General features: G+C 44.1%; 1 protein-coding gene and 2 long non-coding RNA genes across 3 annotated transcripts; 2 read left to right on the plus strand and 1 right to left on the minus strand.

Annotated features, from left to right (window-relative positions):
* The first annotated feature begins 595 nt into the window (after positions 1-595).
* On the plus strand, positions 596-1,441 carry LOC114698973. Its single transcript, XR_003735440.2, has 2 exons — positions 596-1,205; positions 1,410-1,441. It is a non-coding gene; the product is annotated as an uncharacterized LOC114698973 (long non-coding RNA).
* A 1,116-nt stretch (positions 1,442-2,557) lies between these two features.
* LOC114698972 (ADP ribosylation factor like GTPase 14 effector protein) lies at positions 2,558-14,141 on the minus strand. The gene is made up of 5 exons (XM_028877849.2): positions 14,004-14,141; positions 7,762-8,243; positions 6,036-6,163; positions 3,514-3,738; positions 2,558-3,003 (listed from the first exon to the last, which is right to left on the minus strand). Exons 2-5 carry the CDS (start codon positions 8,185-8,187, stop codon positions 2,949-2,951), a joined length of 834 nt encoding a protein of 277 aa, XP_028733682.1. The 5' UTR covers positions 8,188-8,243; positions 14,004-14,141; the 3' UTR covers positions 2,558-2,948.
* An 84-nt stretch (positions 14,142-14,225) lies between these two features.
* Positions 14,226-18,200, plus strand: LOC119087870. The gene is made up of 2 exons (XR_005091369.1): positions 14,226-14,395; positions 16,303-18,200. It is a non-coding gene; the product is annotated as an uncharacterized LOC119087870 (long non-coding RNA).
* Positions 18,201-18,852: the final 652 nt, after the last annotated feature.

The raw sequence follows: 18,852 nt of genomic DNA on the forward strand, positions 1-18,852 counted from the left end.
GGGAAATGTGGTGGTAATCTAATTGTACTGAAATATTATTTTGATTGTATGTTAATAAATAAAGTTGTCCGGGGGTCAGAGCTATTAGAGCCATAGCAAGAGTGTGGCGGTGGTGGCACACGCCTTTAATCCCATAAGATCTCTGTGTGTTCAGGGTCAGAGCTATTAGAGCCATAGCAAGAGTGTGGCGGTGGTGGCACACGCCTTTAATCCCACAAGATCTCTGTGTGTTCAGGGTCAGAGCTATTAGAGCCATAGCAAGAGTGTGGCGGTGGTGGCACACGCCTTTAATCCCATAAGATCTCTGTGTGTTCAGGGATACAGTCAGCATTGGAGACATATACCTTTAAGACCTAGGGGGCTGTACATTCAGACGGTGACGAGGCAGTCATGTGTTTGGGTTTACAACCAATGAGAAGGCAGAACAACATACTTTAAAAAAACTAACCGACAGGAAGTAGGTCTCTTTTTGCGAAGCTGGGACAGCAGAAGGAAGGGTGAGATTTAGCTCTGAGCTCTGACCTCTTGGCTTTCTCTTTTACATTGTTTCTGTGTTTCTTATTTAATAAGACGGTTGGTTACATCAACAGTTTGGTCCCCAAATGGACAAAGAACAAACAGCAAAACTGTTGAAGAAGTTTCCCCTTGGAAAAAGTTATTACTGTTTACAAAATATCTGTTCAGGAATGCTGAAATATAGCCATTTTATATAAAGTCTTTTCTCCATCAGAAATTGACTCCCCCTGTAAGCAAAAATAAACGCCTACAACAACTTCACATGCTGCGTGGGTGACACATGCATGTCACCCCAGGAGGGCTGAGGTAATAAGACTGCAGAGCTCCAAGGCCAGCCTGTGCTATGTAGTAAGGTCATGCGTGCTGCAAGGGAAACAAAACACACACCTGATTCTCTCTGAAGAGTGTAAGCAATGTACAGTCCTAACTCACATTTAGGAGCCAAAACAGGAACAAGAAAAAAAAAAATCACTAAAACCAAATGATCGTAAGGATTCAGATGAAACTGGAGTCTCCCTATATCCCTACAAAATATTTCCTTAATCCAGAAAAAATAAACAATTCTGCCTTTTTAACTTTAAAATGTAGTTAAAAACCTTATTGATACTGCTCAACTGAAATTCAGATCCAAGAACTGATTGGCTTCTGGTACCTGGGCCAAAAAAAAATTTTAACTTAAAAGTACCAAGGTGAGCTGGGCGGTGGTGGCGCACGCCTTTAATCCCAGCACTCGGGAGGCAGAGCCAGGCGGATCTCTGTGAGTTCGAGGCCAGCCTGGGCTACCAAGTGAGCTCCAGGAAAGGCGCAAAGCTACGCAGAGAAACCCTGTTTTGAAAAACCAAAAAAAAAAAAAAAAAAAAAAAAAAAAAAAAAAAAAAAAAAAAAGTACCAAGGTGAAAATTTTATCAAAGGAAAACCAGTGAGTGTAGAGATAACAAAATGAACAAAAACAGTATTCTAACAGTCAACTCAAACTGACTATATAAATTTAGCTTCAAAGCTGCATACCATTCCAAACTACTAACAGTCTGATTGAGATATGTATTCAGAGACAACAGACCCTGTGACAGGAACTCACAAAAGGCTTTAGTTATTACGAAGTCAGGAGACACTCCCCTTGCCCCAGACACCCATACAGACTTCTCCCCGATATTTAATCAATATCCAGAAAATTTATTTCTATCCCACAAGTTCTAGTGTCTCCATTTTTTTTCATTACCCCCCGAAGGGGCATTTTTAGAACTCTCAATCCTCACTGTATGGGTATCAGTTCTAACAGCACAGAAATAATGCTGTGATGTTCTGAATAAAAAACACCCCCCATAGCCTCTTGGAATGCTTAATCACCAGGGAGTGGCACTATTTGCTAAGGATTAGGAGGTGTGGTCTTGTTGGAGGTAAGTGTGTCCCTGGGGATGAGCTTTGAGGTTTCAAAAGCCCAGGCCAGGCCCAGTCTCTCTTTCTCTGCCTGTGGATAAGGATATAAAAGTCTCAGCTGCTGCTCCAGTATCTGTCTGCATACCACCACACTCTCTACCATGATGATAACAGGCTAAGTCTCCGAAACTACTTTCTCTTATAGGAGTTGTCTTGGTCACGGTGTCTCTTCACAGTAATGCAACAGCTACCACGACAAATGTGCAGTCACTTATGGACTGTACTCATGCTTTACATGTAAAAAGAGGAAAGAATTTTCTCCCAGGAACAGATTTTCATCAAGAATGCATAAATTAAAAAGTGAAAAACAGATAGTGTAATGAGCATTTGTGTTCATCTCTAGTTGGAAGAAAAAGAACTGTATTTTAGCATTTAGGTATCTAGGTTATTTTCAAAACAGCCTAACATTCAACTATTCTGTTGCATGGAACAATTTTGTGTCATAGGCCCTGTTCCCAGCTAAGGGCTGGGCCTATCTGCACAAGAGTGCGGAGCCACACCACCAAAGAAATGCTAATAATAATAATGAGGATTCCTATACGACCCTTTAAATAACCATCAAAATATTAAAAATTTGTAACTATAAATGGACAAGAAAAGTAAATGTATTAAGAACTAGAGTTTTATTTTATTGTCCAAATTAGTCTGAACAGTGATTGCCTGTTTTGTTGACATTCAATAGAAACCTTTCTGATGGTTCAATGTTGTGAAATATCTATTTACAATAAACAGCCTTGAATGTGAAGTTTTCACCATCACTTTCCTGGCACAATCTTCCTGCTCGTCAGAGCCACTTTCCTCAGAGATGTGGGTAACTTTCCGTCACCAGGTTCCTCTGATGCACATCTGTCCCCAGAACAGCAATGGTATCAGTAGTCCTGTTACCAGCGAGGCTTCTACAATTCCATTTACGACTGATCCAAGTTTACTTCCAGAACGGCCACGGCTCACTTCTCTGCTGCACTTTCGTCTTTGCTGGCCAGTTATTTGGGTGATCACTTTTGTAAAATATCATATGGGTGACAGGGAGATAATAGACCACATGCTTTGCTGTAAGTGAATTAAATAACAGTTGTACGGAGAGCAACCACTGGCAGAACGGAAAAGAAGCTCACGATTGGCACAGAGCACGAAGCACAGCTGCTAAGCACATCCTGCCTTCTGCACTGCTCAGTTAGGACTCCATGCAGCTAATAGCATACTGAGGTAAACTCAAATCTGCATAGGCTGCTATGAGATGGGTGGGATTCAACTAAATCATTACTACCGAAATATATGCATATGGGAACCCTAAAAGATGCAAACTACCTACATTTGTTAGACTGGCCAAGATAGGCTTTAATCTGGCTCTCGAGAAACAACCCATCTCAATTTACATCAAATAAACAACTATAAAGCACCCCAAATGCAACCAAGTTCATACTAAAGTGTTTCAGATTTATTTTCCAACAACTAGGCTATAACTGCATTTCAAAGCGACAGAATTTGAGAGGGGAGGGGAGAGGGAGGGAGAGAGAGAGAGAAGTTTTAAAGACCCCATAGTTTGATACTATAAATTACCCAGCATGTTTATTATGGATTATTTCTCCTCCTTCAATTTCTATTTGCTCATAGAGCCACTTGCGGTCACAGCGGCACTCAGCTCCACATTTGGTAGACCCACAAGTGGGACAGGCGTAGAAGCATCCCAAGCAGTCCTCATCAAGGCAATCACAGAGGTCCATGCCACTGAAAATGAGCAGACCTTGGCTGTCGTAGACTTTACTCTTTGCTGGAATAATTTGTCTGTAAAACAAAACAGTGAGCCACACTTCATACATAATACTATTTTTCAATACTGAGTTGAAATAAGATACTAAAAAATTAAGGAGATAAAGTATTTTTCTGTAGGAATGAAGCCCTCTAAACCAGCAGCACATCATTTATCAGGCTCAGGGCCTAATCTCTACTCTGCAAAAGAAATTTCTGATGGACAGAGGTGGCCAGACTCTACGTGCTGAAAGTCAAAAGCCTTGAAGTGGCTCAGACGGCAAACATGCTTGGCGGGCATGCAAGTTTGATAACTAGGGTGACCCCTGAACCCAAGACAGGAAGCAGAAACAAATGCCAGCTTTCCTCTGACTTTAATAGCCTGAAAGTTTCTCCTCTGGTCCCGCCAGGCCCCCACAGTCGGGAGAAATCTCTCAACCACAGTCCCGTAGCCTTTTATAAAGTAATCATACAGAGGCTTAATAATACTTACAACTGTTCAGCCATTAGCTCAGGCTTATTACTGATTAACTCTTACACTTAAATTAACTGATAATTCTTATCTATGTTTAGCCACATGGCTTGGTGCCTTTTCTCAGTTCTTTCTGCCTTGTCATCTTGTCTCCTCTGTGTTTGGCTGGTGACTCCTGACTCAGCCTTCCTCGTCCCAGAATTCTCCTTGTCTGCCTACCCCGCCTATACTTCCTGCCTGGCTACTGGCCAATCAGTGTTTTATTTATCAACCAATCAGAGCAACACATATTCACAGCATACAGAATGACATCCCATATCAGACTTTCACATACACACCATGGTATATGCATGCATTCGCACACATACACACTCGGATGTGTACACAATATAATCAGAAGAAGAAGAAAAAGGATTCTGTAAGGAAATGTCCCCTCAGGTGGCCTTACACAGGCCTACAGAGGAATGAGTAGTTGGTAGCGACTTGTTTCACTAGTTACCAAATGATACAGGACACAGCCTCCCCTAGCGGTCTTACACTCTAACCAATCTGTTTCATGTTTCTTAATGACTTCTGGCAAATATGGTCTGAAAATATTTTAAATCACTCAACGGAAAAACTTAACAGGTGGAATAAAGATAAAAATGTCGATTCCAGTTAGAAAATAGCCTGACCTGTTATAATAAATGCCAATATTTTTTGACACTCAATTTAAGGACGTATTTTAAATGACTTAGTTCTTGTTCATTCTGTTGACTGCCCTAGAACCGTGTGTCTTCTTCAGACCTGTGCAAAATCCAAAGTACTCTGAGTACTCATAAATGCAATGACTTTTGGGTCAGCTGCCTCCCAAGAAGCAAACATATGAAGATGAGTGTAGATGTAACCACACATGCGTTGGCTTTACAGGCAGGGCCCTGTTCGGCAGGGCAGGCCTGAGTTGTTTGTAGCACCGGCTTTAAGCAAGCAGCTCACGGTTAGTCCATCCTGAGGCCATGCAGACCTGGGCCGGGGTTAGGGAGTCGACCGCTCGGACTAGGGAGCCAGCCCCAAGTAGTTTTTAATGGATTCTTGTCATGTTGGGTGCCAGATGTAGATGTAACCAACTGTCTTATTAAAATAAGAAACACAGAACCAATGTAAAAGAGAAAGCCGAGAGGTCAGAGCTCAGAGCTAAAATCTTACTTCCTGCAGTGCTCCTAGCTTCCTGAAAAAGAGCTACTTCCTGTGTGTCTGTCTTTAAATAGTCTTTATGTTCTGCCTTTTCATTGGTTGTAAACCCAAACACATGACTGCCTTGTCACTGCCTGTAAGTACCGCCCTCTTAAAGGTCTTAAAGGCATATGTCTCCAATGCTGGCTGTATCCCTGAACACACAGAGATCTACTTAGCTCTTCTACCAAGTGCTGGGATTAAAGGTGTGCGGCGGCACTGCCGCCGCCACCGCCGCCACCACCATGCTCTTGCTATGGCTCTAATAGCTCTGACCCCCAGGCAACTTTATTTATTAACATACAATTAAAATCACATTTCAGTACAAATAAAATACCACCATAGACGAGATTATCAGTATCAAATTTTGTAAACAGCAAATTGGCCAAACACCATTTTAATTCTCATTCCAAAACATTACTTCATTCACCTCACGCTACTATCTCAGAAAGAAGCTTCTAGAATTCCAACGGACACCTTACTTTCCTATGAGTACTAGCCAAGGCTTTCAGAAGGTTTCACAAATACAGAATACAATTTAAAATGACTGGTCAGAAAACTGAAGGTTAAGGAAATAAACATGGAGGCAAAGCCAATGGGAATCAGCAAGTTAACAAGACAATTTACAGACTGAGAGCCAGCAGCCTACCTGTCAGAGCCAGCGCTCGAGTTCTTGGTCAGCTTCCTTTTCTCCCTTTTTCCACTTTCTGGAGCAAATTCAGTTTGCTTTCCTGGGTTTGTGAACTGCAGTGACCTCAGAGCCTTAGCAGTTCTTCCCTGAAAGAAAGTAAGGAAAACTGTACATTTCAATCTCGACACCACACAGTAGTACTTTACTTAGCATTAGCCCAGTGCATCCCCACTCGGGAAGGCAGTTTGGGACACACATGAAAAGGAACGTGGGAAAATCCACTCTTGTAGTCTCTATTCCACCTTTACCGTAGTAGTGAATTATCTATACTGTTCCTGTTCCTTTAGTCTCTTGGACAGCAGGTGCTGGACACTGGCACACTAAAGACAGCCATGGCTGCTGCCACCGGAGGAGGAGGGAAGACAGCCAAAACCATTCCAACAGCACAGAACCAAGGTTCCAAGTAACAATTCCCTGGTCCTTTAGAACCTTTGACGTTAAGAGGAGAGAAGCAACGAGGCTGCATGTTTTGAACTGTACTGCAACGTTTTCTTAAGGCTCTGGCAAAACAAAATCCTGGTGCTTAAGGGTTTAAATTTGTTACTCAAGGAGATAAAAGTAAGTGGTTTTTCCGAAATGCTTTCGTACACCCCAAGTCAAGATGAGATGATGGGAAATTGGTCATGTAAGAACAATGGACACGAGGTGAGGATGCTGATGTGATAGAATCAGCAGGTATCTATGACGACTTCTGGATAGCACTGGTCCTGGAGACAGGCCTGACAGGAACACAGTGCACACAACTGAACATTTTAACTGGGTTTTATAACACAGCAAAAAGGAGAAGAGAGAGGAAAGAGGCTAGCAGCAAGAACTGTACAGTGCGCAGAGAGAAACTGACAAGTGCTCCTGACAGCACAGGCAGCTGCAGGAGTCTCAGCTCCTGCTCAACAGGAGAGTGAAATGACCTGCATGTGGACACGTGACTAGGGAGGAGGCGTACAGTGTTTCATACTTCACGATGTAAAACTGTGTGCTCTTTGAGCACGGGGAACCCTAAGTTTAACCTGAGCTATACCCAGAATCTGGAGGCAGAAGCATTATGAAAAGTCACAAATATTTCAAACTCTTAAAGACGAATGGGATAATTTCAAAGGAGAAAAACCGACATTAAACTCAATGACTCCTGGGCACTGTGACTCATGCCTGGGAATCCTAGTTCCGGGGAGGCTGACAGAAGATCCCTGCCCTAAGTCTGAGGCTGGTCTTGACTACATGGAGAGTTCCAGTCAGCTAGAGTAAGCCTCCATATCAAACCAAACAAAAATCAATTCTAAGCTAGGTCTTTGACTCCTGCACAAAAAGGGACATTCTTCCTGGTGTGTAGTGTCCAGCAGGTGACACATTCATTAGCTACTTAGTACCAGGAAAGGAACTAAGTTCCCCAAGTCGGTCTACGCCAGCGTTCTAAGGGCCATTCCTAATGGCTTCTTCCTAAGGTCTAAGAATAGAAGCTACAGTCTTGGAGTCTTGGGCACATGATGCTCTTTTAGGCCCTTATTTACTGCTCATTCTGGACCTTGAGTGTATGGAAACATTTGAAACATAATTTTCTTTCACCTCAACTTTAAATCTGTTGTATGCTAATGAATGTGATAAAAATGTAAACATGATTCCTCACAGTTACTCTATCCAGCTTAAGTCCCAAACTGTAGAAAGTATTTACAATCGCATGTATACATACATCTGATTCGGGTTTCCTTCTCTGGCGGTCATCTGAATCAACATCCACACTTCCATTGATGATCTGGGTACATTTGGGGCAGAGCTTCCAACCAGGTACCAGCTGTCTTCCAAACTTTGCACTAAGAAACGTGGCATCATCTAAGTCAATTACATGCAGATTCTTTTTGGCTAGCTTTTTGTGTATGTTAAATGGGTCACAACATGACTTCTGTAACTCCTCAAATCTGTCAATATAAATTTTGACATGATGCAAACAAATGGTATTATTCCCAGATAGGGTCATTCCTGTCCTAAGCTGAAGTAAAAGCATGTCATTTGACGACAATTCTTGCAAAGTCTTGAAACCTGTGTGCCGAGTATAGAAGGTTTTATGGCAGTCATGGGTGGTCCGGAGCTGGACTCCAACTGAACATGGATCCATCATCCTTGAGTCTAGCACGTTTCCCCTGTTTTGTCTAGAAATCTCTTCGGTAGGTCAACCTAGAGAAAAGATTAAAGACAGATTTACAATGAACACTCTGATTTGGAAAACTGCAAAAAGGAGTCAAATGCAGCACTTCTTTAGAAAACAAAAGCCAAACACAGCAAATAAGGAGTAGGAAACAGCAAAGCCTACGGTAAGTAAGAATGCATTTAATCATGGAATGTGAGAAACAGTCCTTGCCAGGTCAGAACTACACCAGAATACTTCCTATCACAGCTACATGACTTAAGGAGAGAAAGAACAAGAAATATCCACGTGAGAAAAGAGGTTCAACAGACAAACTGCTTAGAATAGAGGATTTAACGAGGATGTCGGGAACCAAAACACTGTATGGGTTACACAATACACAAATGTTGCAAAAGACACAGGAGACCTTATGGGATTCTACAAATTCAATACCGTTTCAATCAAAAGGCAATCGGGAATTCTATCCCATCTTGTTGGAGTGTGAAAGCTGGTTTGCATGAAAGAGTAAAGGTCCAAGAAAACGTGAAAGAAAGGAACAGCTGATTTACCAGAAAGATGATTAAAGACAGTATGGTATGGCTATAGTATAGACAAACACACTCGAACAGATTGGGGTTGGTGTATGACGTGGTACTAAAAATAGATGGGCATTAGAAAATCCAAGTGAGGCCAGGCGTTGGTGGTGCACGCCTTTAATCCCAGCACTCGGGAGGCAGAGCCAGGTGGATCTCTGTGAGTTCGAGGCCAACCTGGGCTACCAAATGAGCTCCAGGAAAGGAGCAAAACTACACAGAGAAACCCTGTCTCGAAACCCCCCCCCGAAAAAAAAAAAATCCAAGTGAAAAGGACTATTGGCTAACATGGAAAAAAAAACCACAAAATTAAATCTCTTCTGGATGAACAAACGCCAGCTATAGATGAAGAATCACACATACAAAGCTTAAACATGAAAATCTTTACAAGAAAATACAGAGGGCTGTGAGCCCATTGCAGTAAGGCTCCTCTCTCTGGGCACAGCACTATCCCCCCACGGCCATCTTGGAGTGGTGATGTCTTTGGTCTGGTACCCATAGCAACGACCTGACACAGTGACACTACGCTGATGAGGGAAACCCTTCACAGGAAGAGATAGGTTAACCGAAGAGAGGACTCAAGGACCCAGCCTCCAAGCTCTTGTCATGCGTGATGGGGCGAGCCTCTGCAGCTGTTTTCTGGGTTACTCTCATCAATACTCTGTAACATAAGCCAAACAGGCTCACCACTGGTACTTTGGTGGACCATGAGAGGTTTGTGGTTGGTGTCCCACCTGTGCTAGGCAGATGTCTGATCAGGTCTCCCCAGGGAAAGAAAGGTAATGAAACAAACTGCGGGGCCTGCTGTGCAAGTATTACGATGGCCTGAAGTCAGTCGAACAAGCAGAGAATACACTGTAGCCTGTGTGGGCTGAGACTGCCATCGATTCACAATGGCAGTTGCATCTTGGTGGGTGATCTGGATGAAAGAGGGAATGAGGTGGAAGTGCTGGCTGCCACTTCTTACAGGGACCCAAAAAACTTGGAACCCAAGGAGAGAGTAGTGAAGGAGAAAACAAGGTAGAAATGATCTTAGATACAGGAGAAGGAAAATTCACAATTCAGTATGTAGATGGAATCCTTCACAATGGCCCGGAACAGGAAACTCAAGATTTCTGCCCTGAACTCCCTGAATTAGACATAAGGCCCTAGGTTCAATTCCCAGCACTGTATAAACAGGGATGATGGCATACTCTTACACTGGAGATAGAGGAAAAATGTTATCTCGGAACTCAGGAAGTTCAGTTTTAGAAATCCCAGCTTCTAGAGTACTATAATTTTTGATGGGTCAACTGTAAAACTGCCTGTCCAATTATTGCATTTTTAATGTATATAAGTGTTTCCTGCATGGATGTCTGTGTACTACATGGATGCAATGCTAGAAAGTGAACTGGGAGCCGGGCGGTGGTGGCACACGCCTTTAATCCCAGCACTCTGGGGGCAGAGCCAGGCGGATCTCTGTGAGTTCGAGGCCAGCCTGGTCTCCAAAGCGAGTTCCAGGAAAGGTTCAAAGCTACACAGAGAAACCCTGTCTTGAAAAACAAACAAAAAAAGATTTATTTTAATTATGTCCTACATATTGCTAACAAGTTAATCCCATCTGTCTGAATAAATATCTAATGGGGCAATCCTGTACCTTTATCTGCTAAATTTGGCAACCCCAATTTCAGAACCTTCTAGTAAGCACAGAGCCTTTGCTAAAATTGATTTCCTGAAGAATCATTTACAGGAACTGCATAGTTTAAATGCCATATCTGAGGGTTGGTGTTTCTCAGACAAGGCTGTTGGTAACAGACAGATGGTCCAGTGTTAGCCTAGGGATCCAGGTATCAGCCCTAGGGCCCACAAATGCAGAGAAGTACAGTGCTTTGGCGCACATCTGTAATCCTGGAGACAGGAGGATCCCTGAGGCCTGTTGCTAGGGAATTTCACTGAACTAGGGCACTCCAGGCAGAGCAAAGAGACCCAGTCTCAAAACACACAGTAGAGAACGATTGAGGAGGACATTCACCATCAACCTCTGGTCTTCATGTACACCATCGCCCTCTTCCCCCATCACACATATAACCTGATCACACACAAAACGATGCAATAAAAATTACAGTGGCCTACCAACACCATTTACTTGGGTTAGCCATCAGCGTAAAAGTGCACACGCCTGAGTCAAGGCAGTCGGCCTTGGGAAGTGTCATTAGCTTCCTGATTAAGCAGTTGGTTTATGTATGGTCAAGAGTCAGGTTAGCTCAGGTTAGCATGGACCTTTAGGCAGTCATCCATCTTAAGGGGTCACATTCGGCCTTCTAAAGCTCGCACACGGGTTGTTTCTTCTCTGCTCCACCCCTCCATCCCTTGTTACAGCTCTTTCTATGCTCTTACAGGTTAAAGTTATGCCACACAGCCCTTTGGATCTGTTTTCCCAGCAACCACTTCTTGATTACAGGTGAGAGTCACTACACCTGCTCAGAAATACTATCGTTTACTGCTTGTGAATTACTCTCAGACCCAGCAGAAACCAGAATCACACCCTCTGATGAAATCCGCAGTAAATAGGTGGTGAGGGTCCATGGACTTCCTAACTCACTGTGGCCTATGTCAGTCTATACCTTTAGTTCATCACGAACATCTTACCAATAAAACATCTTTTCATTTAAACTGATTTCTACCCAGTTACTTGGTTGATAAATGCAAACCTTCATCATGTATACGTGTGTGACGGTAATGATTTACCAGCCTTTCCCTTCTGTGGAAATTAATAAAAGGCTGGTGGCCCATGCCTTCAACCCCAGTCCTCTGGAGGCAGAGACAGGCAGATCTCTGAATTCCAGGCCAGCTTGGTCTACAAAGTGAGTTCTAGGACTGCACAGCAAAACACTATCTCAAAAAATAAATTAAACTAATAAGAAAGATCAGTAGGTTCCAGACATTCTTTCTGATAAGTGTAGTCTATAAAATTCCCAATGCGCCGGGCGGTGGTGGCCCACTCCTTTAATCCCAGCACCCGGGAGGCAGAGACAGGCGGACCTCTGTGAGTTCGAGGCCAGCCTGGGCTACCAAGTGAGTTCCAGGAGAGGTGCAGAGCTACACAGAAAAAGTCTGTCTCGAAAAACCAAAAAAAATTCCCAATGCAAGAGAAAATATAGTTTCTAGTAACAAGTCCATAACAAACACTACCCGCACCAAAACATTTTGCTAATTTGGATCTCATGAATTTGAACTATCACTCCCTAAACTTAAGGACATTTTCCAATAGTTCTAATAAAACCCAAGTGTTCAAATACTTTCAAAATTATACCTAGACATTCTTTTTTTTTTTTTTTTTTTTTGGTTTTTCGAGACAGGGTTTCTCTGTGTAACTTTGCGCCTTTCCTGGAACTCACTTGGTAGCCCAGGCTGGCCTCGAACTCACAGAGACCCGCCTGCCTCTGCCTCCCAAGTGCTGGGATTAAAGGCGTGCGCCGCCACCCGGCTATACCTAGACATTCTTATGGACAAATACTAACACTGACTACATTAACTCCTAAATGGATCAGTGGTTCTGCAGGCCCTTCTTGGATCATGTGGTACTGTGTATGTATCTATTTTGTTTAGCAAAAATACTTCTGACAAGTATTTAACTAAACCACTTGCTCCGGGCCTTTTTTTTTTTCTTTCTTCTGGAAACGGGTTTCTCCGTGTAGCTTTGGAGCCTGTTCTGGATCTCACTCTGTAGACCAGGCCTCAGAGATCTGCCTGCCTCGTCCCAGGATTAAGGGTGTGCAGCAGCAGCAGCAGCAGCAGCAGCAGCAGCAGCAGCAGCAGCAGCACCACCACCACCACCACCACAGCTCCACCTTGTTTTTTTTTTTTTTTTTTAAATAGCATTAACTGAATTCCGGGGGATTTTGTATAACAGGAAGCTCGGGGGTTTCCAGCGTCTGCTTTGTTTATCCATTTATGAATAATTTAATGAACTGCTCATCCCCACTGGAAAAAATACTTAACCCGACTTCAGGTTGCACTGTCTCTAGGTCCATCAAGTTTGGCCAACCACTCACTGCCAAAAGCTCTCATATGCTGGCTCTGGGGTTTCATGTTCTCCAACTACTACCACATCAGCCGCCTGTACGTCCCACTTGCTCAAAGCAGTTCTTCCCAGTATTACCTCATAGCGTGAAGGCGCGCACTATACAGTGTGCTTTCCACCAACCCATGTAAAAGAATTATTTCAAGAAATGAGAAAAAAAATAATAATTTCAAGTCTTTCTGCTTTCTAGAAACACCACACCTCGTTACTTGTAAGTTCCACCGCAACCCTGTATGGGATGCACGCATTAATGCTCCCTGTGCCATCGCCACATCAGAATGGTTCAAACCATCAAACAGGTCCAACACACACCTATCATGTACACGATACTAGGGTAGGAATTTAAAAACAACAACAAAAACCCAACCCACTAAAATGCTTAACCAAATCACACGGCTAGGGCTGAGAAGACTGTGAATTAAAAACTTAAAAGAGGGGCCTGGAGAGATGAGTCAGCAGTTAAGAGCACCGGCTGCTCTAGAAAACCTGGGTTCAATTCCCAGCACCCACACGGTGGCTCACAACCTCTGTAACTCCAGTTCCAAGGGAATCAGGCGCTGTTTGACCTCCCTGAATACCAGGCATGCGCTGGAGCACAGACTCACAAGCAGGCAAAACACCCACACATATCAAGTAGTTTTAAAAATTGTTTTTTAAAGTCGGGCGAGGTGGCGCACGCCTTTAATCAGCACTTGGGAGGCCGAGACAGACGGATTTCTGTGAGTTCGAGGCCAGCCTGGTCTACATAGAGACTTCGGGACAGCCAAGGCTACACAGAGAAACTGTCTGGAAAACCAAACCACACCAACAAAACTTTAAAGAGCCAGGCCTGGTTACTCTTCATCTGTAATCTGCGCTACTCAGGCGGCTGGTCGGGTTGGAGGCAGTTCAGCAAGAGCGAATCCCCAAAGGGATGAGGCAGGGGGTGCAGCTCTGCCCCGGAGCCCTACAGCCTGAGCGAGGCCCCGGATTCAACGCCTAGTGCCAACTACAAAACTGCAGGCTGTGTGGCCCAGAAGCGGGGGCGCACCGACTGTAGTCAGGGCACGGCAGGGTACCAGGCTGCAGCTGCAAGCCGCAAGCCCCCTCCGCCGTGCAGGCCTCCCCTCCCAACCCTCCTCCGTGTACCCCGCGGCCCGCTACGTTCCACTCACGTGCGGCCGGGTCTAGCTGAGCTGCCGCGGGTCTCCGCCGATCTCCGGAAGCACCGTATCTGCACAGGCCAGACTCGGCGCTCCACACTCCCGCCTTCCCCGCGCCGACACCGAGAGGACGGCGAGTGCGGCTAGAGAGGCCGCGTACACCATGAAAACCAGCCGGGAGCTGCCTAGAGCGGAAGCCAGTTCGGCCTCCTCCGGAGGCGGAAGGGTTGGGTTCAGGGAGGAGGGGGATGATTCAATCCAAAGCAAGAGTTGCTTCAGAGGCTCGCCCTGGGGTGCTTGCACCTCCCCCGAGGTTCGGGTGTTGGGAGGCCCTTAGCTTTTAGGAGCTCCCTTAACTTCGTTTGCAAATCTATTCTGGGCAGAGTGAGTTCAAAGCATCTCAGGTACGGACACTTTAAAGTCTCACATTTTAATTTTGCTTCATTCCAACTGAAATACATCCCGAAATCCTCTCTTTTATTATACACTATGAAAATAAGTATTGCTTTGCGTAAAAGGCACCAGGAATTTAACCTTTACATTTTTGGGCGGAGGAAAGAGACTGAAACTATGGTTGTTTGTTTTGAGGTGTGGTTTTTGTTTTGCTTTTGAGACAGGGTCAATTGAAGCTGGAGCCTAGAACTCTCTGTTTCCATGCGTCTGTGAGAATACAGTGATTTATTTTGAGAATTTCATGCATGCATATGACTTGTTTGGATCAACTCCACCCTCACTGATGCCACCTAGAGGTGCAGGAATGGGTTCATTCTCTGCCAGTTAAAGGATTAAAAAGGAGGAAAGCATTACCAGGAATCTTGGGGCGTCCCTGCAGACTCAACATAGGACACCTGGGAAGTTGGGTCCCTTCCTGGGGATCTTTATTTTATTAATAAAAGAGTCAAGAATAGACTCAAACAGAAACTCAAGGATAATTTATTAGAGTTTAAATAGAAAAACCAAGGGCAGGTAAATTGTTAATCTCTAAGATGCCCCCAAGGATGCATATGGAGAAGATAATCTTGCAGGGCAGATACAGGCCGTGAGCAGGCTGCCTCAGGGCAGAAGGATAGAGCTTCAGAAAAAGAGGAAGTCCAAGCTAAGTTTACAAAGCATACTTAAACTCTGGCCAGCATCTGAAGCAAAAACTTGGAAGCAAAGAAAAGTACAGTTATACAGTTTTGAGTCAAGCCTCAGAAAGGAAGGCAGACCCAGCCAGATCAGCCAAACCTAACCAAGGCCCTGCTCTTAGGGGTTGCACAAAGGGCTCGGAATTCTGGGAAGGGAAAGTACATTATCTTAAACTGTAGAGGTCACCTAGCCAGGTTCCTGTCCCATTGGATTAGCGCCCCCAAGGAAAGAGACAAAGGCATGCCTACATCTAGATGTGATTCCATTCCCTTCCCTCCAGCTCCTCCCAAATCCTCCCACCACTTCTCACTCCCAAAATCACACAAAGAGAGTCCATTCAATGCTCAGTGTTTTCTGTGTAGGGCCATTCGTGGAAGAATATCAGGAGTTGCGGCCCCAAAGAAAACGGACTCTTCCCCAATACCCATCAACTGCCAAGAGGCCTCAGCTGACAGTGGGGCTTCATGGGATCCCCCCTGTTCATTCCAAAGCGGCCCCCCAAAGGCAGTGCTGGTGACCTAAACAGAAGGGATCTGGCCAGGTAAACAGAAGCCTAATGGCAGGTTTCTGTTTAACAAGGAACCTCCCTAATCCTTCAGGAGCCTCCCTTAGCCCTGTCCCAAAGGTCAACTACCTTGGGCAAGGGTGTCTTGTTCCCAGCCAGTCAGCGTGTCTGAGCTCACAGAAAAGCTCTGACTGCTTCTCTGCTATTTCTGCTTTTCTTATCCCCCTCCCCTGCTCACACATAGCCTTGACAATTTGATCAAGGAGTGGTCCAATTTGGTGGTCTCAGTGAACCCTCCATTCCAAATGGCTGTGTTGTTTTGGAAGTCTACGAGACTCTCTGCCAACAGCTTGAAAGGGGTAACCCACACCTGGCAGTGGGTAGACAACATATGAGACTATTTTGGGTGTCTCCACCTAAATGTGACTGAATTGGGTCTGACAAAATTGTCGGTTTAGACATACCATGATTTTTTCCTAACAGTTTTTCTATTCCATTTTTGACTGCAAGTGACCCTCTGTTCCATCATATTTTCTATTTATTTTAACTTTGGCATGCCGTATAGTTTACTAACTTACTACATATATTTAACACAATTCTGCCTATGTTTCACAAAGTGCACGCTTACTCATATCCTAAATTTAAAACATCCTACGAGCTTTGCATTTATCTCCTCAGCTACGCGCATACTTACTGGCTACAGTTACCACTTCTTATGAATTTCATCCATCCTTAATTAAGCTGCAAAGGCACTCAGCATCGTTGGAGTGGAAAGCTGGAGGAGGCAAGTAGAAGACAAATGGTGTCCTTTTTATGCTGCATTAGAGGCTGTGTTTTATCCTGATGAAAACTGTAAAACTTTTTTTTAAAAAGAGTGTGGAATAAATGGAGGAGCGGTGACCCGGAATCTCGTATGCTGGTGAAATGCCTCAAATAAGGTTTTGTCTCTATGGTGATAATGCAAGAGAGCATTCTCTCCCTCTTCTGTTCCCCAACTGCAACATCATGAGGCATTTTGGGTTCTATCCACTAGGGGGTGCCAACTGGTCCTTAACAGAGTAGGGATGGGAAATAGCTGAGCATCCTAAAATGTACAGGACGGTCCCTGCAAATGCTAGCTGGCTCAATATTTCAAGTCTTCCAAGCCTGAGAAGCCCTGAACTGAAGGATTGAGGAAGCCACAGTGAGGATAAGCGTTCATGAGGAAGAAGCATTGGGCTGTTGGAGCTGATTCGACATAGACAATAGGAAAGAAAGGAGGGTGTGGGCTTGCAGAGCTGGAACACAGAGGGAAGAATGAGGCTGGGAGAAGGAGACAAGGCCTTGGGTGTTGCAGGAGCTGTGTTTCACAGAGCAAGTGAGGATGTGCAGGTGAAAGAAAGGGTCAGGATGAGAGGAATCTAAGCCGGGAGAGGATTGGGAAATGTCAGTCTATAGTAACTGCTACATCCTTGGAGACAACGTACGTAAAGAGAACAATGAGCTAGCCAATGGATGCCTGGGGTGAAATGAGAAACGGGGCTGAAAATGAGTTCAGAATTCTAGTTCCTCATTCTCTTTCCTCCATCAGAATCTCTGTCCCCAAGCCTATCGACCAGACCGGAACCTCTACACAGAAGGACCAGGAATGTGATGTGCTGCAAACAGTCTTGGGCATTTTTGAAGCATAATGAAGTTTGAGAATGATAGCTATAGGTATCAGAAGAGCTGTCTGAGAAGGAGCAGGCAATAAGGCATCAGGAAAACTACGAAAGCAGAGTCCCACAACCCAGGAAAAGAGCACTGAAAATAAGGCTCTCGGTAGAAATGGCGGCTGTGGGCAGAACTGGGCAGTTCGTTAGACTCACAAGTATAATGAGAATCAATGTAGAGTTGTAAGTTTTCTATTAGGGATGTGAAAAGGATGAAAACAAGCTGGCAAGAATTAATTTTAGAGCTTCATTGTTTCCAGCCATGGTGGGGTCTCATCTGTGATCCCAGTAACTGAGAGGCAGAGGCCGAAAGATTGTTGCATATTTTAGGATAACCTATGCTACAATATGAGAGACTGTATGCAGAAAAACAAAACACCCCCAAAACAAACCAAGCCAAACCAAACAAAAAGCTCAAAGAAAAAGAAATATATTATTTAACCCAATCTTTCTGAAACATTTTAAGATATAATTAACATAAAAGTGTGTGAGATGTGCTACATTTTTAAAAAAATATTGAGACCTGGAAATTGAATGCTTTATATCTTGAACACTTCTCAGTTTGCACTAGACACATTTCAGATATTCAGTAGCCACACATATTAGCACAGCTGCAGAAGTATATCTGAAAAAGAATGAAAGAAAACCGATAAAGAAAGTAAAAAATTCAAAGGACAAAGTAACCACCTTAACTGTGGTGATAAGGTGCTCTTAGGGGGTGTGACAAGACCCTTTTCAGGGAAGTGTTCAGAGCACAGCCAGGGTTTAAGGTGTCAGCTGGTAGAGCAGTTCATAGACACTTAAGGATGTGGAAAGGAATTGAGGCTCAGGAAGGGTGTGGGCATACGCAGCGGCTTAGAGAGAGATGCCATGACATTCGGCAGGCACCATGGACAATTGAAGATGGTAAATTCTCAGGTAATTGGTTTTCATTTTTTGATTTTTTTTTTGAGACAGGGTTTTTCTGTGTAGCTTTGAAGCCTGTCCTGGATCTTACTTGTAGACCAGACTGGCCTCAACTCACAGAGATCCACCTGGCTCTGCCTCCCGAGTGCAGGGATTAAAGGTGTGCGCCACTACTGCCCAGCCTGGTTTTCATTTTATAAACTTTCCTTTTGAATTTTAATTCATGGAAGAGAAGTGTTTGAGACCTGCCCATCTATGGCTTTATGAATTTTTGGTTCTCTATTTCCCAGGTCTGGAAATCATCAGTGTCCCCCGAAGCCTACATTGTTCTGCACCCGTTATGATCCCTTGTTGCCCAGGTAACAACCACCATTCTAAAGTCATTTGCCATAGACTAATTTGGCAGTTGCTTAAACTTTGCAACTAGATCACATGTAGTCTTTCGGATTTGACTTCTTGTGATTATCCTTATCTCTGAAATTCATTCATGTTATATGTGCTGACAGTTCCTTGTCACTGCCAAATGTATTTCTTGCTAAAATTGTATTCTAAAGATTTCACTAATGATACAAAATTTGGTTCATTCTATTTGCAGCTCTTATAAGTACAGCTGCTGTGAAATTCTACCACA

Source organism: Peromyscus leucopus, chromosome 4, assembly GCF_004664715.2.
Source record: "Peromyscus leucopus breed LL Stock chromosome 4, UCI_PerLeu_2.1, whole genome shotgun sequence".
Taxonomy (NCBI): domain Eukaryota; kingdom Metazoa; phylum Chordata; class Mammalia; order Rodentia; family Cricetidae; genus Peromyscus; species Peromyscus leucopus.